The following is a 25,352-nucleotide window of genomic DNA, read 5'->3' as shown; positions in this document are numbered from 1 at the left end:
TCAATAGGTATTCTAGTTTTCATTGCTGTCTCTTCATCAGAGCGCTGGATGTAGTAGTGCAGTCTATAGAAATGCCTCTAAAAATCCTCCTTCTTTGCACACTATTGTGCGGCACGATTGCATGGCATGTCACGTCTCATAGCTACGGGATAATCTTGGCCTTCCTCATCCTGTCAAAGACAGTTCCCCAAGTCTGCCTCGTATCCCTCTCCTCGGTGAATCCTGTTGAGTACATCTTGGTCATATCGAATTGACGATCAAAGTCGAACTTGGTCATGAGCATCGATTCGGCAATCTGAAGTCCACGACCACCGTCCACATGGCCATGTTGTAGCCCATACTTCTTCTCCATTGCCAGCCATGTCTCCATGTTGTCGTTGATGAACTTGCGCACATCAATGGGAGTGGCACCAGGCCCAGTGGCCTTGAGGCCAAAGTAGGAACACAGAATAGGCCATTTCTTCTCCCAGTTTGAAGGTGTCTTGGAGTCGGCGACGTTGTAGGCCTCTCCCTTCTTGGTGTTGGGGGAGAGTGTGAGGTGTATGGTTTGACGCGCAATCATGTCGCTGGAGCTATCGTTGCTCAGCGCTTTCCAGACTCCTTGGTTGCCAGGGAATGGGCATTCAGCACCCTCGCCATGGATCTCCTTGTAGAGGCTCAGATAGATACCCAAGGATGTACCCAGCGAGTAGAAGTTCTGATTGGGCACGTAGCCAATGATGAGATCGGGACGAGTCTCGATCCAGCTCCATTTCTTGTCTTTGGCGTAATTGGCGATCCAGTCGTTCTGTGCGTGGTAGAACAGCATCTCGGCGTACGGGCTGGGTATGCGGGGGTAGGATTCTTTGAGCGGCGGTGGAGGGAGTTTGGGCCCGGTGGTGCCCGGAGGAGCGACTTCATCGAACCACGGAAGTGCAGCGAGGAGATGGCAGCCATCTAATGTACGTTAGTCTTGGGTGTCCAACACCATCACAAGAATGGGATAGAACTTACAGATCTTCGAGCCGATTTGCAACACAACGTATTCCAAGTTCGGGCACAGCTTATCCATAGCTGTCACCGCTTTGGAAAACATTTCCACAGCCTCGTCCAACTCCTTTTGTACATCCATGCCCGCCTTGTACGCAAAGTAGTATACGTGCGTTACCTCCCCGATGTCCGGTATCTTCTCTACCAGCTCCTTGTTGAGACTCTCTTGGCTATGCGCGAGTAGGTCAATGCCAGAGACCAGGTTTAGGCGCGGGTCCTCTGGCCATTGCGTCTGGTTTGGGGCGAGGGGGCGATTGTTGAGTCCATGAACTCGCTTCCATATGTTCTTCTCGGGACAGTCGGAGAGGATTTCGTTGACGAAGGACCATCCTGCATGATCATTATCAGTATGAAGCTCATCTATAGTCTTTTGAGGGGTTTACTGACCGGTCACGCCGGATGCGCCAAACACGACAGCTGACTTTGACATTCTTCAAGACGTGCTAAGGATGAGCTTTGAGAAGAGTGAGGCCTCAAGGATAATGAAGCTTATAAGCAGGGCGAAGCGATAAGGCACCGGCACGGCGTGTGCCAAAAACTAGCCCTTGCAGAGACTACATGTTGTCTCTTTGCATGGGCGACCAGTATGGAAGGTGGGGTTGCGATTGGGATTGCGATAGTGGAGACATGAAGTCTAGATGAGTTCTCTCCTACGGGAGTTTTCCCATACTGCCCATGGGGTGTACTAAACGTCAGTAGTACGGACACTTGTGCGTAAGCTACCTACCGCGCGCATAACTTCAAACAGCCGCTCTACACTCTACAGATCGTCAGCGCTCTTCTGAAGATCCCGCGTCGCATCACGAGGAATTCAGAAGGAGGCCCGGTCGCCTCGGCGGGCCATCCGGTACCCATGAGTTGTGGGGTTGCCGCGAGGAGCGCCCGAGAATATAGCCGTTTTCGAGTCATCCCAACCTCTTTTGGACGCGTCGCCGATTCAGGGTATGCAAAATCTAGATTGAGGGGCCCGTTGAGTGTATGCGACATGTGCGCGGCGCGTCGACGTCTGATGAGGAGCTCATAGGACAATGTCGTGGTGGAGGAAGGAACGATGAGGAGACGTGCTAAAACAATTTCTCAGGGTCCATGACGTCGGCGACGCGCCGGGCGAGAAGGTTAGCTTCCCCTGACACTCATCTTGCGCACCCAACACAACACGACCGCATCATCGATATGTCCAACAATATGCAAAAGATGGTATGAGGAGACTCAGATTATCAATTAAGCTACAGCATTCTATGTGCTCAGTGGAACTCGTTCTTGTCCGCGTACACGTCATTCTCGAGGAAGACCTCCACCTTGTCCGTCATCTTCGGTGTCAAATCCTCGCAATAGAAGATGCAGAGCAATCCTACGATACCAAAACTCAGGCTACTGAGTGCCACGATCTTTAGCGCGTGCGCATAGCTCCATTGGAACGCCAAAGAAGCCGCGCCTAGTGCCTCTGGACTTGTACCTGGCACTTCGGCGATGGCGGCTGCGCCTAGGGGCATAGCGGCAAGTAAAGCTTGCGCGTTCTCCAACGACATGCCCGCCTTCACAGCTGCAGCGGGAACCGTCGCAGCAGCGCGAGTGGTCTGGGTGTTGGTGAGGATAGTGGTATAGATGGCTTGAGCCAGCGATCCTCCTGCGTAACGAGCCATACCCGCCAAGCCACCTGAGAAACCGAGGTCTTGTTGTGGCACGCCAAGCTGCGTAAATGCGATGGACTCGTACTGTGCCCATCCGAAGAAAGAAGCGTTGATGCAGCAGAACGCGATCATCAAGTTCTGGTTGAACGGGGTGACAAGGCCCATCAAAGCACCGAAAAGCACCATGCCAGTCCAGGTACCGATCAACGTCCATTTCCAGTGTCCGATCACGTTGCCGAAAGCCATGAGGCATAGTGATCCGAAAACAAGGCCTACATTCGGCGGCAGTGTGAGCAGCAACTCGGTACTCCGCGACACGTTCGGGCCCAGGTAGAAGACATTAACCATTGTCGGCCAGATGATGTTGACCGAGTAGTAGAACATGGTGACGATGAACGCTACGATGAAAGGCGCCGTAAATTCCCTTCCTTTGTGGCTCCGGAATAGGTGTGGCGGGCAGAGTTTGAAGCGAGTGTTCGAGAGCGTCTCCCAGACTCCAAATGCAGCGATCAGGACGAACCCGACTACCATGGGTGCAATGACGGTTACGTCTGAGCTTGGTTTGTATGTGGTGTTGATGATGCCAACAAGCGCAAGGCAGATGCCTGGGACAATGAGTGCAGTGCCCACATAATCGAGGCCGCGGACTGCCTCGGACCATGGAACGCCCTTGGGGTGCTTCGGTGGCTTGTAGAGCAAGAAAAGAGATATAAAGGATATGGATTGAGCAATCAGACCAGCCCAGTATACCCACTGCCACGCATTGACGTCGATGGCGTACTGTGAACGATTGTCAGCTATTTCGCCCAGCAGGTCGAAGCACTGCACTCACTCTTCCAACAATAGGACCAATTATGACAATGAGGAAGACGAAGCCATCCGAAAGACAGATACCAATGTGCCGGAACTTGTTCGGTAGAAGTTCTGTAACAGTCAGACCTACTAGCATGTAAAACACAACGCAGCTCACTCACCAGGAATGCTACACATGGCCATCTGCGCAAATCCAGCTCCGAATCCGGTTATAGCCAGTCCAGCTGTGAAGTGGTCTGCTCCTTTCGCTGTCGCGGTCACGATGAAACCGACGCAACAACATGCATTACCAAACAACAAGAACCACCTCCTTCCAAACAGATCGGAGTTCGCGCCCGCAAGAAGGAAGCCAATCGCGTTGGCTGTTGTGTAAGCGGGTATGAACCACGCGCTCGCTGTCGGAGCACCGAATTGAGTGGCAAGTCGAGCCATCATCGCTGAGGTGGTAGGTACAGGCCAAAAAGAAAGACCGAAAGTCGAAGACAGGATGAAGATGACGAGCCATGTCTTTGGTGTTATAGTGGTTGTATCTGGGGTGACGAATGTCTGTGGTGGTGTCGCTGCAACAGTTTCGATTTGCTCAATGTCTCTCTTCTCGTCCGATGGCCGACGCAGGCCGCTCTCGTGGACGGCAGTTACTGCCATGGTTTGGTGAAAGGAAAGTCGCCTGATGCAGGTGCGACTTTGTGTAACTGGGGTGAGGGATCGTCGTAGAGAGCCCACTTATGGCTTGCATATATCCCTTCGCTGGGTCTTGTAGACATGCACAGGTCACATCTCATCAAGCCACTGGTCCGACACCTAGACTTTCCTCCAGCCCCGCATCTCGGATACACAGAAGCACAGCTAATTATGCCACTGGGTTGTTCTATTGGCTAGATTTCGCCATCATTTTTCAGCACTTTTTCGCACGTTCTGAAAATCCGGGGTAGTGGATGTGGATGTGGGTATCCGAGACTGACTGCGGAGAAGTACCGCGCCACATCATGGCGCTTGACTGGAAGTGGTAGTGGGCGATCAAGGGGTGAGGATCGTCTTCACCTGGAACAACGTTTCCGTCGGTACTGAGCTATGCGTGAAAGCTTATTTCCGACATCCGTGCGTTCACCTCGAGATTGCAGCCATGGACATCATTGCACGTGCGAAATACAGGGTGTACTGTGCACTTTGAGCTAGACGAGACCGACATGTGACACCACGGTCCTGAAGTCATGGAATTGGCCAAGGGTTGGGCTGGTTTGGTTGTGTTGAATAGTTTACCAGTCTGCAAACCATATATCTGCATTGAGGCATGAAAGAGACACGGAGGACAAACTCAGCGTGAACGTTATTCAGTCGCAGAGAAACCACGTGTAAATAGACAGATATGGTGGTCTTTCGATCCAATTCACCACAACGCCTACTACCTTGCATCTCCGCCTAAGACCAGATAGCGCCCAGACTACACATCCACTCTACGCGTAATCCCATCCGTAGCATCGCAATCAGGAATCGCTTTTCCAAAGCAGATCATATCATGCCTAGACTCATTTCATCAGCAAACCAATCCACACTAACCATCACCCTCGCCGACATTACCCGCCAATGGAACTGAAGAGAGATGGACTCACCCAGCCATGACCTGGATGCCTTTCTCCAGATCCATAAACTTCTCCGCATCCGGCATGAGTGCAGCCCGGTACTCGTCGCTCCCGGCAAAAGCCTCCCAATCTTCCCACTTCTTCACCCAGATTTGACTGCAAGCATCGTAGTCTAATGGATCCATGCCCAAGCTTTGCAATTTACCTTTGAGGCCTGGTGATTGGTAGTGCTGTACGTAGCGTTGTATCTTGACTGCGTGGAACTTCTTGCATGCGACAGTGAGATCGGAGTGGATATGGTTGTAATGCTTCTTGAAGAATTCATCGGTAACGTCGGGGTGTTTGCGAAAGAAGAAGGAGAGCTTTATACAGGCTAGAGGATGGCATCAGTACATGATGTATTCCAGTGGCGAGAGGATGGACGGACGCTGGTAGTTCTCTTGTTTGTCCCATTCAAACTCGGGATTTGCGAAATCATGCTGCTGAAGTGTTAGTCATGCATGTAGGACAAAAAGGGCGGAGAGCATACATCGATAGTCTTGTAGGTCATATCAGCGTGTAGTTGGTGATCGTGTAAGAAAGTCGAATGCTCTGGGGTTGTCGGTCCCCAGAACCTAAAGTACCTGTGTATCCCACAAGTACAGCCACTAACAGTGACCCTGCATAACCGACCGAGGAAAACAGAGCAAGCCAAATTCAGCGTGCGGGGTCTAGTATAAGGCGTTACTACCAGTGGCACGATCGAAGCAGGCTGCCTAATGTCAGGTTGTACAATTGATCGCTGGTCAGTGGTATGAGCGCCTCACAGTATGTAGGCATCGTGATGACGGTCCTCTGTTGATATCGTAGAATTAATGCTGGACTAGATAAATAACGTGTCTAGAATACAACAACCTGTCTCTTCTCCGCTTTACCAGCCTCCATATCAGCGACCATCTGCGGCAAATCATCAATCTTGCGGAACTCGACTTCTGGTTGTATGCTGCGGAAGGTCAGAAACTGTTTTCACATGTCATAAGAAGTAACATACCTGTGCTTGCCAGTGAAATCCACAGCCTTCTTCATTCGCTGCGGAATACCCGTGCTGTCGGCCTTGATGCGGTACCGTCCTGTTGTTAAGTCGAAGGTGTTGATGAAGTCCAGTCCTTTCGGTGCGATTCCAATGACCATGAGTAGTCCGCCTGTTCTCAAGACATCTGGGGCGCCGGCGTATGCTGCATTCGATGCGCTGTAGACCGCCGCTGCGTGGCATCCTTTGCCCCCAGTGAGCTTCTTGATCTCTTCGAGGTAATCCTTGTTCTTCATTGAGTTGAAGACAGCTTCCGCGCCAACCTTTTTCGCAACATCTAATTGGTTGTCGTTTATATCGAGACCGATGGTCTTGATGCCCATCTGTATCCTGTCAGTTTCCATGCAGAGCGCAGCTTCGTGCCCAAACTCACGGCTTTTGCATATTGTATCGCGTACTGTCCAAGACCACCGCACCCGATGACCACCAGCCAATCTCCCGCCTTCAACTCACAGCTGTCCACTGAATGAAACGCTGTGATACCCGCACAGAACAGCGGTGCAGTCTTATTCATATCGAGGTTTTCGGGTAGCTTGACTGCATTCTGCCAATCAACGACCGCGTATTCGGCGAAATACCCATCCGATACAAAACCTTGTAGTTTCTGGTTACCCGTCTCGCATCGCATGTTGTGGATCATGCAACCTTCGCATTCGAAACATGCCCCGATGAAGTAGTTAAATCCGATAGCATCACCGACTTTGAAGCCTTTGTTGCTGGCTTCCGCTCCGATGGACTCAATGTAGCCGACTCCTTCATGGCCTAAGGTAACGTTGTAGTCGGGTCTCATGGCCATGAGCAAGTCTGAATGACATAATGATGCTGACTGTATCTTAACTAGGAACTGATTTGGTGCTTCGGTGGGTTTCGGCACGTCATTGACGACGACCTTTTGCTGCTTGCTGCATGTCTCGTCAGTCTCATACTTAGTGAGGACTACCCAGGTACTATGTACTTACGGATCCCACTGGCCGGCTTTCATGATTAGAACTGAACTGATGTCTCTTGTGTGGCTTTTGGTATAGCTTGAGGACTATGTTGGATTCAAAGAAGAGTATAAGTACCTACTCTGCGCTTCGCATCCACTCTACCTATGTATGCAACGGGTTGTGAGGCGCGACAGAACAGGAAAGACTGCAGGGATTGTGCTGCGAGTCATCCCGACATCATGAGGGCACCGTTGCTGACTTGGCCTAGCTAAGCCGTTCATACGGAAAAAGGTGGCCGACATGGCGCGCGGGCTGAGAACGTTTGGCTAGAGGTGAAGCTTGAAGGATGCTGGGTGCGTGGCGCGCGGGGAAGAAAGAAGCGGGGTCCAGGCGTCTAGCTCGACTAACTTCGCGCGACTTCGTCTTGCATTCTACGCCGTGCGTCTAGGGTGACTTACACTAGAGAGGCAAAAAAAAAAGATGACACACTACATGTGCTGATGGTGGTTGCGGCGCGGGATGGTGGGTGGCAAAAAGAAGGCATGGGCAAAAAACATACAACAGCGGGGATTCGCTAGTGGTCACCCACCTAACTACTAATCTGCCGGTACACTGCTTGTATATGGCTGAGCGGACGGGAAGCCTAATTCTCAGTGTCCTATGGTCGTATGTACCAGTTTTGACAATTTCACTTATTATGACGTCGAGTGCTGACCAAGAAAACCTGACACCTAGAGCTGTGGTCGAACATCACGCTTATACCTGCACTAACATCGAGCACAGTGTTGTGACTAATGGTACTGAGTGTCAATGGAGTTGTGAGATGTTGCACGAGCTTCAAGCACGTTGGAGGCCATGTACATTCACGGATAGATTTGAACGATGACATGTCCATTCGCTACTGCTAATTACAAGCCACTAGGTCTGCATCCGTAATGATACCGATGGAAGCTGTCCCGCAGAATGGAAGCTATCTAACTGCCACTGACCGAGGTCACGGTAGGGTCCCAGGTCGTGTACGTGACTTCATGAGTCGTCCAAGTCTGATACACATCCAATCCATAGCTATCAGGCTTCGTGTGGAACGTGTAGTCGTAGGTCGAGTTCGTGTTGATGGTCAACTGGTAAGTTGCTCCGATGGTGTTCTTGAGCTTGTACCAGGTGATGCCTTTTCGCAAGTGTCAGTTACATGAACTAGCTCACGCGTACCATGCAGCACTGCTGCTATACATACCTGTCTTGTTGGCGAAGTCGGTGGTTGTCATACCCTCGGTGTCTGCCTTCCAGTAGCATGGCTCATTGTCGAAGGGAGGGCCGTGAGAGTCAACGTCGTGGTCAGGCCCGTCTGCTGGCTTCTCGGTTGTGTTGCCCTTTTCATCGACGTCTCTGGTGAAGAACGTTTTCCCGCTCTTGGAAGTCTTCTCGGTCCATTCCTGGAAGTCACCTTCGGGGGCTTTGAGGGTTTGCTCCTTTTGTTCGGACATGGCGAGAGATCAGAAACTCTGGTAAAGCTGGTTGTGGATGATGGTGTCTTGAGGAAACTACGGCTGGATGCTGTGTCAGAGAAGGAACAGCGGAGGGCGGAGAGCCTTTTATGTCAAATATCATATTCTTACTTCGCCATCCGATGATGTTGAGTACGATACAGGAGCATTCTGCATTCCCGGTAGCTGCAGCAACTACAGCACCGACACGGCTAGCCATGGAGCAGGAAATCCATAGCAAGGACAAGAGATCGAGAACTCACAGCTGAGCTTCAGCTGCGCCACCATGTCCATGGCGCAAAGTTCATGGTAGTTCCAGCTGTGGCCCTGCTGCGTGGTCTGCTCGGCCTCAGCTACATCAGGGCTGTTTGGCTTGAACTTGCTGCTATCTGGAACCTTCTCATTGGCGCAAGTTACGCGTGACGTTCTAGGCGTGGTAGCCCTTGCGTGCCTAGGTAATGCCACAACTCTTTTGGGATTGCCGAGCTTAATATGGTTTCTGATTTTAGCTGCTATGAGTGTTCCAGGGATGGCGCACCTTCCAGCGTCAGAAATATGGCTCCCACCGTTGGTGCGCATGTTATTTGTGCGGGGGCGGGCGCGGCCGGAGCGGCGCCCAGGTGGAGAACGGGCATCCCGAGGTCGCTACCAAACCTTGGTCAGCGCCTTCACGATGCAATGTCCCGCTTGCGACACTGTGACCAGGTCCGAGTCTGCGTCAAAGGCGCACTCTATTGATGTTGCGACAAGTTGATCAATAACAAAGCACTGGAGATTGCGAGTCTGCATAGGTACAATCCTGCCCTAGTCGGGTGCTGATCGAGACCGACAAACACGCAGCGGCTTTGCATTGCGCCCACTCGGCGTGACATTCGGAAAGCCACAACTACTGCACACCACAGGCCCTGATGCTATCTACATCAATCCATAGCGAACTTGCGGAAGTTTCGCCTATTTTCAGTTCATATCACCCACCTGCATACCCTTCATGCGCACTTGGTCACACGGAATCGGTCCGCCTCAGTGCATACCTCATGAGGTCAAGCGACCGCCAGCCGTACTCCACCTATCCTACGTTTCCGTCCATGGATACGTTAGCTTCGTCTCCGAAGGCCTAAACGAGGCTCGATCTGTCGCTCATTAGACGCATTCGACTAGAAGTATGTTAGTTCGTCGCCTGAACTGCGTTGACACTTTACCTAGGCAATGATGCGGCGTGAAAATGCGGCTGGTCTCAGCTTTCCACCGCGCGCCACAAATGTCGGACGTATGCAGTGAGAATTCATTGTGAAGCTAGAAGCTACTGAAAAAGAGGTTGTGGCGGTCGTAGAGGTGTACATCTAGCATCTAGACACAACACCGGGGAGCTGACCGTTGTGTCTAGCAAGGTCAGGCGACACTTCTACTCATACAGCTTCTCCTAGATGCAGTTTGCATCCTTCAGCTTCGAGATGATACGGGGCTCGTGTATGGCTAAGCTGAGATCGTTCGCGTACGATACAGATCGCTGGTCTAGATCAATCTTGGGTTTGGAAGTCTCATCAGGTAAAACAAGGGGAGACTGCGGTCCCCCGGTCAGTATCAAGATTTTTCAACACTGTCGTGAGCTACACTCGCAATCATCATTACAATGGCTTCCGAGTCCCATACCGAGGACGCACAACATTTGGCGGCGAGCAAAGAATATGGACTAAACTTCGCGGTCGCGGGTGGGCTGGGAGGTAGCTTACATTCTCCTCTTCACGAGTCTATCACTCTGGCTGCCCTGGTCAGTACAGGATTCAACGTCGCTCCAGGGACTACATTAGAAAGTGCCAGTAACGCCGACTGGGAGTACATTCGGGGAGTGGTGTGGAACGATGATCCCGCTTGTCTACTCTTTGACGACTACGCCGACGCAAACCACACCTACTCGACAGGAATGATGTGGGGCTACTATTTCAAGACAGGGGAATACGAATGGGAACAAGACAAATCAGACAAGATGCAAAACCCGACCGGGCGCTCCCACTACGGCGATCTCCAGTTCCTACACTGTATGGCTTCCAAGCTTGGAGAGAACCCAGAGGAGACCAAAGGAAAATTGATGAAATGGCTCGGCGTCCTTTGGAAACTCGCCAATGGAGAGGAAGGGATTACCCCAGATACAGTCATCAGCAAGACCGATATGGCCGAGTTCTGTCCTAACTTCTCGCTGCCCGCCAACTGGGGGACGCTGCGCTATCTGCTATCTGGCGAGTCGGCATTCGAAGCCTTGGACATACCACGTCGAGCCTTAGGCAGTATGTTCCATATCATACAAGATTCCTACGCTCTGGGACACACGAGACGCACGTTGCTGAACCATGAAGCGAAGATCTCCGACGGTAAGTTGCAACGCAGGCTCTCTTTCTTCCATCACATGGTGACATAGTTGATCGAAACCATCTGACGATACCACCGTGGCAGATCCCCTCCAATTTCAACCCGGCGTCGTCGACAAATGGGGCCCAATCGAGAACTTCCACGTCTACAGTGGACAAGACGACGACCATCACGGGCTGTACGATCACGCCAACACCCCAATCCCCGATCCCACAAATCTGGCCAACTTGGACCAGTTCAACAGCATGATTGGCTGTCGCGATGCCGTCGAGAAGTGTCGAGGACTGATCGAGCTAAAAAAGTCGGGCAAGACGTGGGAAACAGGGGTGAGAACGTACTTGGATGAGGTTGTGTTCTCCCTCTCACAAGAAGTCACGGATGCAGATACGCGAGTGTGGCCTTAGACGCAATGTGGCAACGCATGCCAAGTTGAGATTGCACTAAGCTTGTATGTTTCTCCTAGCGTGCGTTACTATACAGTAGGAGAAGTAGGATAGATCGGTATAAAGTTGAAACTTAAACATCCTGATCGTGAATTTCTGCCTGCGTATATTCTGCGTCATCTGCGGCATAGATGTATTGTTGAGCCCTCTGCAACAAAGAGAGATAGGCCTACATGTCTTCTGATGAGTAGGCTCTGCCATGGCTTGCTACCAGAGGTTTGTATGAACAATCCATGGTCGGCTACATTTGGCTCAGTTTCGTGTGCGCGTATGACCGCGAGCTACCCATAATCCAATTGATCATGCAGGAATTCGAGCAAAAGAGCTGGCCTAGTCTGATGACCGTACTTCGGCCGTCGAATAGAACACGCAAGATGCCCGTATTCAGCACATCTGTACGCCTCCATCAGCGCTGGAATACGAAAACCTTACATGGTCGTACTTCGGGCGCTGACCTGGCCAACTTTCTTGCTCGAATTCCTACGGTCCTCTCACCCTGCGTCTTCTGCAGGGTCGCTTAACTGCGTCCTAGCTCCACATGTAGCCTTCGCTAGCTTGTGGCGTCGTGCTTGGCTGGCTGAGCGGCCGGGGAGGTCCGCTGCCTCGCTCTCACTTACGGTCTAGAGCATCAATAGCTTCGCGGCTCCAGCTCTTCCTAGGCCACCGCGTCGCTTGTGGCTGGCTGTGTAGAGCTCTGGGCGGAAGATCACGAAGTGTGGGCTTCCTATGTGCTCAATGGCTGGAAAAGGTGCAGACCACAACGTACAGGGTCTATAGAATGTTCGGCATACTCATACCGGTGCTGTGCTCTTGACCCTCATATCAGACTACCTTTGAAAATTGTGAACGTACTATCCCCAAGACTTTTCTCAACCTAGAGCGGCATTATGGCGTCCATCACCGTCAATGGCAACACAATCGTACCGATCGGATCAACAGGCGAGAGGTGGACGATTAATGCAAACGATCAGGGAGAAGTGAGATCTGCACCCGATGCAAAGGATTCGAATTTCATACTTGTGCAAGTTGATCGTGTCCTCTCTGTTGATGAGAAGGCGGTTTTGGCAGACCATCATGTTGAGATCCAAGAATATGTCGCCGAGAAGACATTTCTTTGTCGATATGAGCCGGACAATTTGCAGGCCCTACGGCTATTGCCGTTCGTCGTGACAGCGGACATGTAAGAACCACGTCCTGTGGAGCATATATTGGTAGTGACGAAGCTAATGGTTACAATCTCAGTTATCATCCAGAACTCAAAACAACCATCTCATTGAAGGAAATGGTCGAGGGCGAACACGACCAACAGGACTATGAGGTCGATCTAATTCTTCATGAGAATCCCAACGTGACGTCGGAGCAATTGGCTCCGTATGTTGCGCGAGCGGCTGAAGTGCCCGTTGGAGACCTCGAGATCCTGGAGCGCAAGATCAGAGTCACTGTTCACCAGGACAAACTCGCGGCACTCGCCGCTTTGGACAGCGTCAACAGGATCGAGGAGGTCCGGCAGTATGCCATGTTCAATGACCAGGCGCGCGCCGTTCTATTTGATGCGCTCGCTATTCAGAGTGCTTCGATCGCATACCAAGGTACCGGGCAAATTGTCTGCGTGGCCGACTCAGGATTTGACCAGGGCATGGCGGCGGACACAGAAGACATCAAGGTTCATCCTGCCTTTTCGGATCGTGTCGTGCAAGTCATCGGTATGGTTCCAGGTACTGCTACTCCCAATGACCCCGTGGGTCACGGTACACATGTCTGCGCTTCGATCTGCGGTAATGGGGTCTACAAGAACGCCGAAAAGGTTGAAGTACCGATGAAAGGCACTGCGCCGAACGCGAGGATAGTTGTACAGGCCATGTCTCAATGGCACACCAGCTTACGCAAGTGGAGTCTCAAGGTACCAGCCGAAACGTCCGTTCTTTACTCAGAAGCGTATAAACTCGGGGCTCGGATCCATAACAATTCTTGGGGCCCTATATGGAGCCCGACGACAGGACAGTTTGGATACACAGCCGACGCGACCGACATCGACCGGTTCATGCGCGACAACCTGGATTTCTGTATTCTCGTGGCAGCCGGAAATGACGCCGCAGTCAAGAACGCGGGCGCGAGCCAGATAGGGGGCAATGGAGCTGCAAAGAATTGCATCACCGTCGGTGCTACAGGAACAACGCGAGACAACGACGGCCATAGATACACGCATGGCTTCAAGCACGGCTCCGATGTCACTTCCGTGGCCATCTTCAGCTCACGTGGACCCACGCTACCTGCACGCAATGCGAACAATGAAGCCACGGTGGGGAGGATTAAACCCGACATCGTTGCACCGGGCGTCGCGATTCTTTCCGCCGCGTCTCGCGCGCTACCACTAGGGGATCGCCGTCGTGCCGCGAATGGGAATTCAGATGATTCTGATTGGATGTTTCTGTCAGGCACAAGTATGGCCACGCCTCTGGTCTCGGGCTGCGTTGCATTGCTTCGTGAAGCACTACAGGGCGTTGGAAAAGAAAACATCAGCGCGGCTTTGATCAAAGCTTTGTTGGTCAACGGCGCAGTGCTGCACAGCGGCGGAGCCCAGAGTAGGAAAGCATTGCCTTACGACTACGCGCAAGGCTTTGGGCGCGTAAACGTCGCAGCCTCCCTCAGGATGGTGCAACAGCTTTCTTTCGTTGACGGCTGGCAAGGCAACACAGAATACGAAAGCGAACATACTCATGTTCAAGACGCGCCTATGCTGCGAGTCACCTCAGAGTTGGACAAGACGTGGCAGAGCCCGCCGTTGGCCATTCCCTCGACGGGTGCTCGCACGCGCTTGACTGTGACGATGACCTATCCGGAACCGCCTGGTGCGCTGGTGCAAAATGACATGAATCTCATTGTTCGTGCTGGCGTGGGAGATGATGTCATTGAACGTCATGGAAACATGGCAGACGGCGACCAGGGATTCGACTGCGAAAGTAAGTTAGCATACCTCATTACACAGCGGAAAGATGTTCAAATGATCTGGAACGCTGACTTATTGTTCTCCTCTACCGCAGATACAGTTGAGAAGATCATTTGGGATGATGTTCCTGGCTCAACGGCTGTGATTATCGTCAAAGCGCAAGCTTTTACCAAAGAGTGGAAAGAGCAGACATTTGCTGTTGCTTGGGATCTGCAGAGCATCTAGGTGTAATGACGACTTTGGTGACAGCGGACTGGAAGCTACTCTCTCGCAATGGCATGAAAGGATGCATATAAATGATTGAATGCGCATGATCAAGCTACGGCTACTCCGAAACCAAGCTCGCCTCTCTACATCCTCAACACCACTATGCACTCAGTTCGCGCAGATTGGTATATTAGCCATGTGCATGATATATACTATTCCATGTATAGGAATAAGTGTGTCAGTTTTACGTGCCTTTAGTTGCGTGAGTAGCCATACCATCCTAGATACCTATGTAGGTTCAACACCAAGAGCCCAGACGTCACACCTAACATAAATAGCGGTCTCGTGCAGGACTTTCAGCGCCAGGATACACCAGATATGACAGCGGACTTGCTAGAGCTTCGCAGGATGAGGGATCTCCAGTAGATAGTGTTGTCCAGATTTATGTAGTGAACTAGATACGGGGGGTGTAGGGGGCCCACAGGAACGTTTACGTTCCAGGCTAGACGTTCGTAGATTAGACCATCGGGCTCTACAAGAGTTCACAGCGCACTGACAGAGCAGACGGAACACACTCATCACGCACGAAAACCAAAAGTCCAGGCAGACGTCGAGTACGACGGTCATTCTTTTTCATAGTGCCTTCATCGATCTACACCTATCTACTTCTGACACTACGTCTACTCCGCTACATCTTCCGTCCTTCTTACTCTTAAACGTAGTGATACTTGATCGTGATGCGGGGAACGCACATAGCCTTGTATGACATGGGAGCAGTGAAAGGAGCAACGTAAACTGGAGATGTAGGCTGAGCGGGAAGAGCGGCGACACTGGAGGAAGCAGCAACGCCAGGGTAACCACCAGCGCCAGAGTAAGCGGCAGCACCAGAGGGAGCAGCAGCGCCAGAGGAAGCAGCAGCGCCGGAAGAAGCAGCAACGCCGGAGGAAGCAGCAGCGCTCGAGGAAGCAGCAGCGCTCGAAGATGCAACAGCACTCGAAGATGCAACAGCGGCAACGCGAACAGACGAGGCGACGGCAGAAGAAGAAGCGCTGGGCGTAGGTGTGGGAGCGGCACATAGAGGGGCGGCGGCATTGAGCTTTCCAACGGCCCAGTTCGAGGCGTCTTCGGTGTACTTCTCAAAGTAGCTCAGGTGCTTCTCGACGTCGTCGCCGTTGGCGCAGATCGGGTCTCCCTTAGAGCAGTAAGAGCGCAGGACGGGTGCGAAGCGGTTCAGGCGCGCAAGAGAGGTGGCGTCGCGACCATTCTTCTGTAGATCAGAGCCGTCGAGAACGTTGTATGGCATGTTAGCCTCGTGCTTGACATCGCCCCAGAGGAGAGCAGCAGCGACTAAGTTACCACGTTAGCACAGTCCAAGGTTCGAGTGTGTCATGTCAAGGATACTTACTAGCGTTACCAGGAGCCGCGGCAGGGTCGAGACCAGTGGTGATCTGCGAGCATCCACCAGGTCCAGCAAGGACATCTCCCATGATCCAGGCACCCTGAGAGAAGCCATTGAGGATGAGGTGCGTGCACGGGCACTTCTTGTTGAAAGCAGTGATCTGGTCAAGACCGTTGCGGACTCCCTCGCCAATTTGTTTGCAGTAGTCGCCGCCGTACGGGAACACGACCTCAATGTAGTCGCAAGTCTTGCCCTCAGCCCTTAGCTTGGCGCACGTAGCGTCGGCGAAGGGGAATGTACGGTAGTCATGGTACGGCGCAGTGTTACCGCGGGCCATGAAGATAACGGCATCGGCGCAGGGGGCGTCGAGCTTGGGGGGTGGGGAGTTTGGGTCTTGAGCGACGGCGACGGCGGCGGCAGCGCTGAGCGCGAAGACGGTGCGGATGATCGAAGACATTATTAAAGATTAAAGAGTGTGGTATTAATTGGTTTTTTTAAAACGAGTGTAATGGTTGGATTGCGAGGTTGAAAGACCTGTGAGGAGAAGGAAAGTCTTCTTGGCTCCGGGGGAACAGTTTAATAGGAGCGTTCATCTTGCATTTCTGCCGAACTGGGCGTCGTGTCGGCTCGAACGGGCGGAAAAGGGATACGAGTTGGATCCCTTTTTGGCTGAGCTATCTACCTCGGGTCGTGCGCTAGCAGGAGCGCGGACAAACGTCGTATTATTGAGATTGATGCTGACCATGAGGTTTTGGAGGATGGCCCAGGTGCCGGACGTCCCCTTGATGAATACCTAGGTACCGTCAAACTCTGCCATCTTTGCGAAATGGGTCACCGGGACATCTGAGACGTTGCTGTTGATGTTTGCATTGAAGCTAACTTTTAGTTCATGGGATGAAGCAGGGTCCAAGAAATTTGCTAGCGTGTGTGTCAATGCTTGAGCGATCCTCCATATACGAACCCCTGAGCTTGTCTAAGATAAGAGTTCGTGCACGTCCCTTGGACCAACCCGAAATGTCTTAGCTCTCACCGGAACCCGTGGACTCCTCGAGGGCTGCCGTGCCTCATGCCAAACATTCGACAATCTAGATGCACTTTGCTTGTTGGATGCAATCAAGTTTCACAACTCCACTTGTGCCAGTCTGGCGCTACGCCCATCGCAGCGAGGAAAAAGTCAAGACATTGTGCATTGCGAGTACACTACAAACCTTTACCCCAGTCGAGATGCGCAAGAGAGCCTGGACATACCAAAAGGCATAAACTGAGCAGACGCGTCGTTTCCTTCCTCGATGAATGGGTCTGCTGGCAGTGTGAGTGCGCTGTCAGGGACTTGGATGTTCTCCAGCCACAAAAGAGCCCCGGATCTGCCGTTGTGGCCCCACATGTGCACCTATGTCGAGTATCCTTCAACGAGTTCCTACGTCCACTTCGGTAGGGCTCAGTCTTTATGCAGACTTGATATGCCCTTGCAACGGTCGGGAACTTTCTCATCAACAATACAGTTTATCCGCTTGCACGGGTGTCTTACGCCGTCTTTCTCCAGTATTCACAGATCGCCACGACAATACCAAGATTAGGTACTTCCATCTTGGGCCTGGTGTAATTGACAGTGCTTTGTTGATCCCCGAAGCTTTGGCCCTGCCGTGGGTCTCGGCAAGCCTGTAGGATTTGGAAGATTGCACAAGACTGTCGAGTGGGAATATCCACCTCCTGCCCGAGATCAGTAATACTTGACAGACAAGTGGTCGTATCGGATGAACGGTCAATGAGCGTGTCAGTCCAACGGTCCCGAGTTGACTTATCAGCGAAGCCAATTCGACTGAATCCCGTGTCGGCTCGTGTAGCTGTCGCATGTTTTCTTCCAGAAGTCACACTGGAAATTCTCCACCGACCATATCGGAGATCGCATTTCGGGTTCCTGAACTGTTATGCAAATCTAGTTTGACTTAGAAACCTCTAACTAATATGCCCAAGATAGTCGTTCCCCGGGACCATATGTCAAGATACTCTAGTCTGCTGCGCTTGACAGGAGAGATAGCGTGCAAGCGGGGCGAGGCAATAGAGCTTATCGCTATTTCGCAGGGCAGTACAACCGGGAAGAGATAGCTGGCTGGTTCATGGAGAAAGTGTTTGAGAGAAGCACGTATCGATACCATCGGCCGTTGCATGCCTCGTACGAGTCCAGCGTGGTGGATTAATAGTTCAGATAACTTAGGTGAATTCGATGAACACAACTACCAAGTCGATGCACCGGAGGGACATGACGCGAACCTCAAGGTGCCAGCAGCTGGTTACGAAGATAACCAGAAATGCAAGCACTACAACGTACTTTGGGTTCAAAGAGGTGACGAGGACGTTGCATAAAGGGCCGGCTGTGGGCATATTTCTAGACAACAAGCCAGAAGAGACTAGGAATGTAACAGGTTGATAAATATACTTTGGCGATAGCCTCTGAGACATGTTGCGATCAGAGCCTGTCGTTTACTTCTGTCTTGGTACCGTAGGATGCGAAAGACCTAGGAAGAAAGCCTGTCGTGATGTACCTTGGAAGCAGCTGCATCAACCTCGACGAATTGTAGACGCTGTTTCTATGCATTGAAAGTTGAACAAATGGTGGTTTAATGCGTATGATCAAGCTACAGCTACTCCGACAACACAAATTTGACGCCCTCAGCCAAGTCGCCATAGAACTGCTTCCTCGGCTCATCGAGCTTGGGCGAAGGCCAGGCGAAGAAAAAATGTGGATAGCCATCGTAGTAGTCGAGTTTGACAGGTACCCTGTAGTCACGTCAGCAATAGTAAAGCAACGAAACAGAAGACCTACTGCGCATCATCGAGCATACGCTTCATAAGCATGCCGTCATCTTTCAATGTATCTTGGCCCGCAACAGCCAGGTAGACCTTCTTCAGGTGTTTGGTTCCTGGGTGAAGGAGCGGCGATCCGTATATATCTGTTGGTGGTGCACCGAAGGCAGCCCAAAAGTCTCGCATCGCCCCCGAAGTGTTGATGGTGTGCTGATCATGCTCGTCCATTGATGTATAACTAGTCCGGAGTGCCTCGGGAACACCATCTGGGTGGACAGTCGCAGGTATAATTCCAACAACACCAACAAGTTCGCCCGACTTCTCGTCCTGGCCTCTCAGCGCAGTTGCGAAAGCTAGTTGGCCTCCGGCGGAGACTCCCGCAGTGAGGTATCTACCCTCAGCGGTGTTGAGTCGCTTCGAATTTGCTAACGCCCACACCAAAGCCTTGTAGCACTCATTCATCAACCCGGGATGCTTGTTGTCCAGTGCGAGTCCATATTCAACAGATACAACCACTATGCCGCCGGCTTTTGAGATTGCTCTGCTGAATGGGTCGTCGCCGTTGACGTCGCCCATAGCCCAGCCACCACCATGATAGTACATGCACACTGGCTTGCCACCGGTGTACCCATCAGGTGTGTATATGCGCACTTTGGTCCCGTCGTCGGTGACTGTGTCCTCGGTCTTCACGGAAGGGTCGGGCGCGGGGAAGGTGTATTTCGAAGCCATGAGGCCACCGTATCGCATGAATTGCTCAGTCATATTCGAAACCGGCGGCTTCAGGAGCATGCGCTCGCCGAACTCTTCTTCGAACTACGCGACCCATTAGAACAAGCTGATGCATGTAAATCCACTCGACATACCTCCAACCATGGTTTCGCGAATCCCTCGTTAGCCATGTTGCCCTAGATTGATGTGTAAATAGTGAAGCAACTGCCCCATCTCGGAAGCCATGCTGTATAAAGCCCGACGCCTCCAACAACGGTTGGCGTCATGTCGTGTTGCTCATCTCGACTCACGTCTACGCGGAAAGACGTCAGGGGTCCAAGCTCCCCATTCGTCGCCTTTGCCTTCCCCACGCGTAAAGACATCCGGCTCCCCCGCCAAAACAACATCGCCTCGGCTGGCCTGCATATCGCGACGCGTCGGCATCGACCCTGCGGCGAGTCATGTCTGCTATATGCACGCGTAGACATTTGATTCTGGAGTTCGATCATCTTCACTTACCTCCACAGCATTACTCATGACCTAGGAATCTCCAAGATGGTCTCGAACATCGACATCAACAGCAGCCCAGCGTTCTCGCGCATACCGCCGTGGGTGAAAGCGAAACTTCGTCCCATCGCAATTGAGAAGATCCAGCAGGTATACGATTGGGTCGAGACCGAGTGCATACCAGCTGAGCGCATCTACAAAGCCCAACTCAAGGAGAGCAAGACGCGATGGGAGACACCAGCCATCATCCACGATCTACGAAAGAAGGCAAAGGCGCAAGGATTATGGAATCTGTTCCTACCAAATCACTTTGTCGAGAGTCCAGGCCTCACCAACCTGGAGTACTCGTGTTGCGCTGAGATTATGGGGAGAGTGTACTGGGCAGCGCAGGTAAACTTGTCCAGGTTCGAAGCACCCTGAACTTCTTCTGACACCTCTCCAGACAATGAACTGCCATGCTCCCGAGACCGGCAACATCGAACTCCTCGCCAAATACTGCACACCGGAGCAGAAGAAGAAATGGCTTCACCCCCTCATGAACGGCGACATGTCCTCCGCATACAGCATGACCGAGCCCGACGTCGCCTCGTCTGACGCAACCCAAGTCGGCATAAAGATGGAAATCACGGACAAAGAAGTCATCATAAACGGACGCAAGCTATACGGCAACTGCCAGTACAACCCAGAGATGCAGCTCTTCATCTTGATGGGCTGTTCAGATCCCACGAACGCGAACGCCTGGAGTAGACACACAACGCTGGTAGTACCTGCGAACAGTCCCGGGCTGAAGCAAGTGAGGAACCTGACCATCATGGGCTATGATTGGGCACCCGAAGGACACGGCGAATACATCTACGAGAACGTGCGTGTGCCGCGCGAGAACATCATCCTCGGTCCTGGTCGCGCGTTCGAGATAGCGCAAGGGCGACTGGGGCCAGGCCGTATACACCACTGCATGCGCTTAATTGGGCAGGCAGAACGTGCCTTCGAACTCGCGCTCGTCCGCTGCATGGAGCCGCGCAAGAAGCCACGAGGCAAGTTCATCGGCGAGTTCGACAGCAACATCGAACGCATAGCAGATATGCGCATGACTATCGATGCTATGCGACTTGTTGTGCTCAATGCGGCAGATACCATGGATCTTCAAGGTAACAAGGCAGGCAAATACGCCATTGCGCAGAGCAAGATCATGGTGCCGAATGCGCTGCTCAAAGTCATCGATGAGGCTATGCAGATATATGGCGGCCAGGGCTTGACGCAACATACGCCATTACCGGAGCTGTGGACGTATGCTCGTTTCGTGAGGGTGGCTGATGGTCCCGATTCAGCTCATCGACATCAAGTTGGGAGAGATCAGATGAAGACCGCGCAAGGGTTTAGGAAGAGGGCGGAGGGGTACACGGAGAGGTATAGAGAGCTGTGTAAGAAATGGGGGTTGGAGCCAGAAGAGTTCTGGGGTATTCTGTAGTAGCTGCATGTGCTTATTCTGCGTACAAACGAAAGCAATAATATCCATATCTATGCCTATCCCAGGATGTGCACTCGTGACCTTCAAGTATCGTGTTCCATGAACCTTCGGAGGAATGCCATCACGGAGCACATGGAGGTTCATTAACTGCGTATCTATGTATTCATCTAGCAAAAGTAATCGAAAGGGGTATCAAATCCAAGACCCCAACTCCATAAGCAACGTCTCTCATCTTTTCGTATCCTAATTCGTCATCATACCGCGATGGGCGGCGATCCAAAGCTCATATTATCGTCATCATCGAAGAATGAAGCTACTTCCTGCGTGGACATGAAAAACTCTTCAAAAGACGCGCTTGGTCCCGATACCACAGCAGGGGACGTCGTGTGAGTTATTGGTACGCACTGCCTCTTTACTGGAGGTACTGGGTTCTTCGAAAGTATCGGCGAAGCTTTCCTCTTTGCATTAGGGCCAGACATGGACATGGGCAGCTGAGAAGCTCTGAGCTTAGCAAGTTCAGCCTCAAGTCCCGATGCAAAGGGACCTGGGTTGACACATTTGCCAGCTACCTTCTTGGACAATGATAATGGTCTGCTCGAGTTCGCAGTCGCAGAAGGACGTGATGAGAACTCGGTGGGTGTTGGGAGGCTATTCATCCGCATGTGAGGCATCAACGGGTTCGTCAGCTGCGGGGCGAGAGGCAGAGACGTCGGCTGTGGTGAGGGTCGAGTAATATTTGAGTGTCCCTGGAGCGGCGCAGAAGCTATGCTAGGCAGATTATGCTGTACAATAGGAGCAGATCCGCATTTTGTTTCCTTTTCTTCCGGCTCTTCATCGAGATCATCTAGAGAAAAGTCGAAGTCTTGGGTCGAAATGGGGGGAAGCGTATCAATAGACGCAGGCGATACGATCGCTGGGGGTTTGACTGGCTCTTCTACCGTCGGGACTACTTCTGAAGCCAGCTCTCGCGAGATCTGCGTGCTACTTTCGAGAAAGTCATCCCAACAGTCAGTGGGTGGTAGTGATATGTACTGGCTTTGCTTCGCGACTGATGTAGGTATGATTGTGACGGAAGAGCTTGATTTTGATGCTGGGAGTCCAGGAAGTTTAAAGTCTGGATTCTTATTTGCAGGAGGCTTTGCTTTGACAACAGGAAGGATCGGTTTCTTGAATGAAACGGCAGGCGGCACACGACCAGGTATAGAGGGCAGCTTAAACCCTGTTTGTGATGTGTCTCGTGGCGTGCTGGATGGTGTATAGTCTACGGCTACACGGATGGGAAACTGCGTCCGCTGAAAGGGATGCTGGTCCAGATTCTTGTACTTTGCAATAAACGGAACCCGAGTCAGGAAAGTCTTAGTTCCCTGCAGCTGCCCATCCAGAACCAAGCACTCCAGTCGATCGTTCTCGCACCTGAGGACTCGCAAGTGCTGGCTCTTGGACAGTTGACTGCTTGTGTTGAGATCCCGGAGCAGCATCACAACGCAGCCAACTTTGATGCGCAGTCGATGTGGAGGCAGACCCACTGGATTTAGCTTATGCAACAGCCCGAGTGACGGGTCCCAGTCTGGCGTCTTGAGCGAAAGATCTTGTGACAGCATTTCGAGCAGAGGCTCAGGCAATTTCTCCAAGACAGCCTCAATCGCCTTGTTTATGGGGCCGTGGGTCCGGGCGAACTCGCGGTCGTCTTTGACAGCAACTGGTCTCGGGGAAGGGGTCGGCGCGGCGGGTGGGGCAGGTTCGATCGGAGCGACAGGCGCAGGAGGTGGCAGCACGACAGCTTGTGGCTCCTCTACTGGATCCGACATGACCATATCGTGTGCTTCGAGTAGCGTATCGTCGTCGAGATCGTCGTCAGGCCATTGTTCTCCAAACGACACATTCGCGCTGGGCAGCTCGAGGCCCAGGTCCTCATCGTCGTCGTCCCATGGCTCCTTCTCAATCTCTTCAACCATCTCCTCCATCTTTTTGGTAAGCTCCAAGTCCTTCTTGCGCTTCTCCTCGTCTTTCTTCTTCTTCAGCCCCAGGAATGCCTCCATGCCATTCTTCAACTGCGCCTGTGTGTGACTGTATCCAACCAGCTGTGTCGCAAGGCCAACGCCAATCTGCTGCCTCGCCTTCTCCTCCTTGGCCTCCCTCTCTTCGCGCTTCTTCTTGGCTGCTTTGCGGCGTTCTTCGGCTTCGCGTGCGCGGGAGGCGCGTTGTTCTAGTTCGAAGTCGCGTTCGAGCTGCTTCTGCTGGCGCTCGTTGAGGCGAGGGCCATGTTTCTTGTGTTGCTTCTTGAGTTCGGTCGAAGTTTGCGCGATTCGGTAAGGTGTGGGGGGCATGGCGGACGGCGCATCGCGAGGAGGGGTGTGGGTGGATGCAGGGCCTGAACCGTGGTGGCGAAGGATGCAAACCGTGGAACCGCGCTAGAACACGCAAACACGTGCCCAGATGACGTAGAACAACACGCCATCCGTGCATCACGATCCGCCTCGCAAGACTTGTACCACTGCTCACCACCATTAGCGCCCGTTTGCTTCCTTGCAACGGTACTCGCGACGGCTTCTAGCAGTAATGGCTCCGTCTTGGCAAGCATGCTGAAGGTGGTTGACGGCGACCGATCGAGGCCATCGTGCCTTCCTGGCATCTTGTCGTGTTGCCACACAATGGTCGCATCCTACATGAGCTGGACTTGCAATTCTCGCAGCATGCGACCAAGCTCAGGTGCAACGTAGAAGGTCTTCGCATCGTAGAGCAGACATGACTCGGTTGTGTTTCCCTCCACGAGCAGGAAAACCGCAACCGATGCAGAGCGTAGCCCCGCCCAAGAACCGCCTCTACAGCATCAGCCTTCCACACTTCCCCTGACGGTGCATATGCAGGGCACAGGTCATCGCCGATAGTTCTTGAATCGTAACATTGGGCTAATAGCAACAGTCGCACCAACATTGTTCACGAGCAAGGTTCCGCGGACCTGACATTCGATAGCTGGATACCCAGGAAGGGCTCGCAATTCATACACTGCACCCAAGAACATGGCTTTTACACTGAAAGGAGTGGCATACATTACCGGTGCTGGGTCTGGTATGCATGATCAGACTGTGTAGCAGTTACAAGCAATGAGCTAACATGTCGTTAGGCATTGGCCAATACACTGCATACGCTCTTGCGAAACAGGGTGTACGCTCATTCGCCCTGCTGGATCGCAATCCCCTCATCAAAACCGTTAGCGAACTCCGTAAACTCTCATCCGACTGTTCTATCAAGACATTCGAGATCGATGTCACCAACGAGAAAGCTGTCGATGACAGTATAGAGAAGACGGTCAAGGAGTTCGGACGACTAGACTATGCTGTGAACAATGCCGGCATCGGTGGCATGATCAAAACGACAGATCAGATCCCGAAAGACGACTTCGAGAAGGTCATGTCTATCAACACCATCGCTGTTTGGCAATGCCAACGTGCACAGATTCGACAGATGCTCAAACAGGAAAAGCTCTCGGACTCATATCGGTCATATCGAGGTTCTATCGTTAACGTCGCATCCATGTATGGTCTGGTAGCACCGCCGCTCAACGTTCCCGCCACAGCATACGCTACCTCAAAGCACGCTGTTATTGGCCTTACAAAGTCAGATGCGCTCGCTTTCGCGCACAAGGGTATCCGGATCAACGCAATTTCGCCGGGATATGTAATGACGCCTTTGGTACAAGAGCACATGGGTCAGGGTGAAATGATGGAAACTGAAAGGAAAAAGGTCCCTGTTCACCGCTATTCGGAGATGGAGGAAATCGGCGACTGTATTGCCTTCTTACACTCAGACGCGGCGAGCTACATGATCGGCGCCACATTAGTCGCGGACGGAGGATACACAATTGTCTAAACCTTTGTACTAGCCCAGCGCCTTGATAATTCGACATTTCCTTTACACGCTTGCTACGATACATAGTCAATTCGTCAAACATAGGCAATTATGTTGATT

General features: G+C 52.3%; 10 protein-coding genes across 10 annotated transcripts; 3 read left to right on the top strand and 7 right to left on the bottom strand.

Annotated features, from left to right (window-relative positions):
• Positions 1 to 142: 142 nt before the first annotated feature.
• On the bottom strand, positions 143 to 1,459 carry J4E85_009710 (uncharacterized protein; the record flags this gene model as incomplete). The annotated part of the gene is made up of 3 exons (XM_051473928.1): positions 143 to 936; positions 994 to 1,359; positions 1,417 to 1,459. The coding sequence occupies 3 exons, from the start codon at positions 1,457 to 1,459 to the stop codon at positions 143 to 145; spliced, it is 1,203 nt and encodes a 400-aa protein (XP_051322332.1).
• An 814-nt stretch (positions 1,460 to 2,273) lies between these two features.
• J4E85_009709 (uncharacterized protein) lies at positions 2,274 to 4,118 on the bottom strand (the record flags this gene model as incomplete). The annotated part of the gene is made up of 3 exons (XM_051473927.1): positions 2,274 to 3,440; positions 3,493 to 3,584; positions 3,635 to 4,118. The coding sequence occupies 3 exons, from the start codon at positions 4,116 to 4,118 to the stop codon at positions 2,274 to 2,276; spliced, it is 1,743 nt and encodes a 580-aa protein (XP_051322331.1).
• A 961-nt stretch (positions 4,119 to 5,079) lies between these two features.
• J4E85_009708 (uncharacterized protein) lies at positions 5,080 to 5,603 on the bottom strand (the record flags this gene model as incomplete). The annotated part of the gene is made up of 3 exons (XM_051473926.1): positions 5,080 to 5,426; positions 5,481 to 5,532; positions 5,583 to 5,603. The coding sequence occupies 3 exons, from the start codon at positions 5,601 to 5,603 to the stop codon at positions 5,080 to 5,082; spliced, it is 420 nt and encodes a 139-aa protein (XP_051322330.1).
• Positions 5,604 to 5,932: 329 nt separating this feature from the next.
• Positions 5,933 to 7,104, bottom strand: J4E85_009707 (uncharacterized protein; the record flags this gene model as incomplete). The annotated part of the gene is made up of 4 exons (XM_051473925.1): positions 5,933 to 6,035; positions 6,084 to 6,445; positions 6,496 to 7,024; positions 7,082 to 7,104. 4 exons carry the CDS (start codon positions 7,102 to 7,104, stop codon positions 5,933 to 5,935), a joined length of 1,017 nt encoding a protein of 338 aa, XP_051322329.1.
• A 921-nt stretch (positions 7,105 to 8,025) lies between these two features.
• On the bottom strand, positions 8,026 to 8,535 carry J4E85_009706 (uncharacterized protein; the record flags this gene model as incomplete). Its single annotated transcript, XM_051473924.1, has 2 exons — positions 8,026 to 8,219; positions 8,286 to 8,535. The coding sequence occupies 2 exons, from the start codon at positions 8,533 to 8,535 to the stop codon at positions 8,026 to 8,028; spliced, it is 444 nt and encodes a 147-aa protein (XP_051322328.1).
• A 1,630-nt stretch (positions 8,536 to 10,165) lies between these two features.
• Positions 10,166 to 11,303, top strand: J4E85_009705 (uncharacterized protein; the record flags this gene model as incomplete). Its single annotated transcript, XM_051473923.1, has 2 exons — positions 10,166 to 10,901; positions 10,984 to 11,303. The coding sequence occupies 2 exons, from the start codon at positions 10,166 to 10,168 to the stop codon at positions 11,301 to 11,303; spliced, it is 1,056 nt and encodes a 351-aa protein (XP_051322327.1).
• Positions 11,304 to 15,208: 3,905 nt separating this feature from the next.
• J4E85_009704 (uncharacterized protein) lies at positions 15,209 to 16,352 on the bottom strand (the record flags this gene model as incomplete). The annotated part of the gene is made up of 2 exons (XM_051473922.1): positions 15,209 to 15,843; positions 15,902 to 16,352. The coding sequence occupies 2 exons, from the start codon at positions 16,350 to 16,352 to the stop codon at positions 15,209 to 15,211; spliced, it is 1,086 nt and encodes a 361-aa protein (XP_051322326.1).
• Positions 16,353 to 18,537: 2,185 nt separating this feature from the next.
• Positions 18,538 to 19,599, bottom strand: J4E85_009703 (uncharacterized protein; the record flags this gene model as incomplete). Its single annotated transcript, XM_051473921.1, has 3 exons — positions 18,538 to 18,673; positions 18,720 to 19,513; positions 19,564 to 19,599. 3 exons carry the CDS (start codon positions 19,597 to 19,599, stop codon positions 18,538 to 18,540), a joined length of 966 nt encoding a protein of 321 aa, XP_051322325.1.
• Positions 19,600 to 19,963: 364 nt separating this feature from the next.
• On the top strand, positions 19,964 to 21,383 carry J4E85_009702 (uncharacterized protein; the record flags this gene model as incomplete). Its single annotated transcript, XM_051473920.1, has 2 exons — positions 19,964 to 20,305; positions 20,358 to 21,383. The coding sequence occupies 2 exons, from the start codon at positions 19,964 to 19,966 to the stop codon at positions 21,381 to 21,383; spliced, it is 1,368 nt and encodes a 455-aa protein (XP_051322324.1).
• A 3,020-nt stretch (positions 21,384 to 24,403) lies between these two features.
• Positions 24,404 to 25,253, top strand: J4E85_009701 (uncharacterized protein; the record flags this gene model as incomplete). The annotated part of the gene is made up of 2 exons (XM_051473919.1): positions 24,404 to 24,452; positions 24,508 to 25,253. 2 exons carry the CDS (start codon positions 24,404 to 24,406, stop codon positions 25,251 to 25,253), a joined length of 795 nt encoding a protein of 264 aa, XP_051322323.1.
• Positions 25,254 to 25,352: the final 99 nt, after the last annotated feature.

The sequence above is a fragment of the Alternaria conjuncta genome (genome assembly GCF_024043145.1).
Source record: "Alternaria conjuncta strain BMP 0040 chromosome Unknown scaffold_18, whole genome shotgun sequence".
Taxonomy (NCBI): Eukaryota; Fungi; Ascomycota; class Dothideomycetes; order Pleosporales; family Pleosporaceae; genus Alternaria; species Alternaria conjuncta.
Note: the sequence above shows the minus strand (reverse complement) of the source record. Positions and strands in the feature narration are given on the sequence as shown.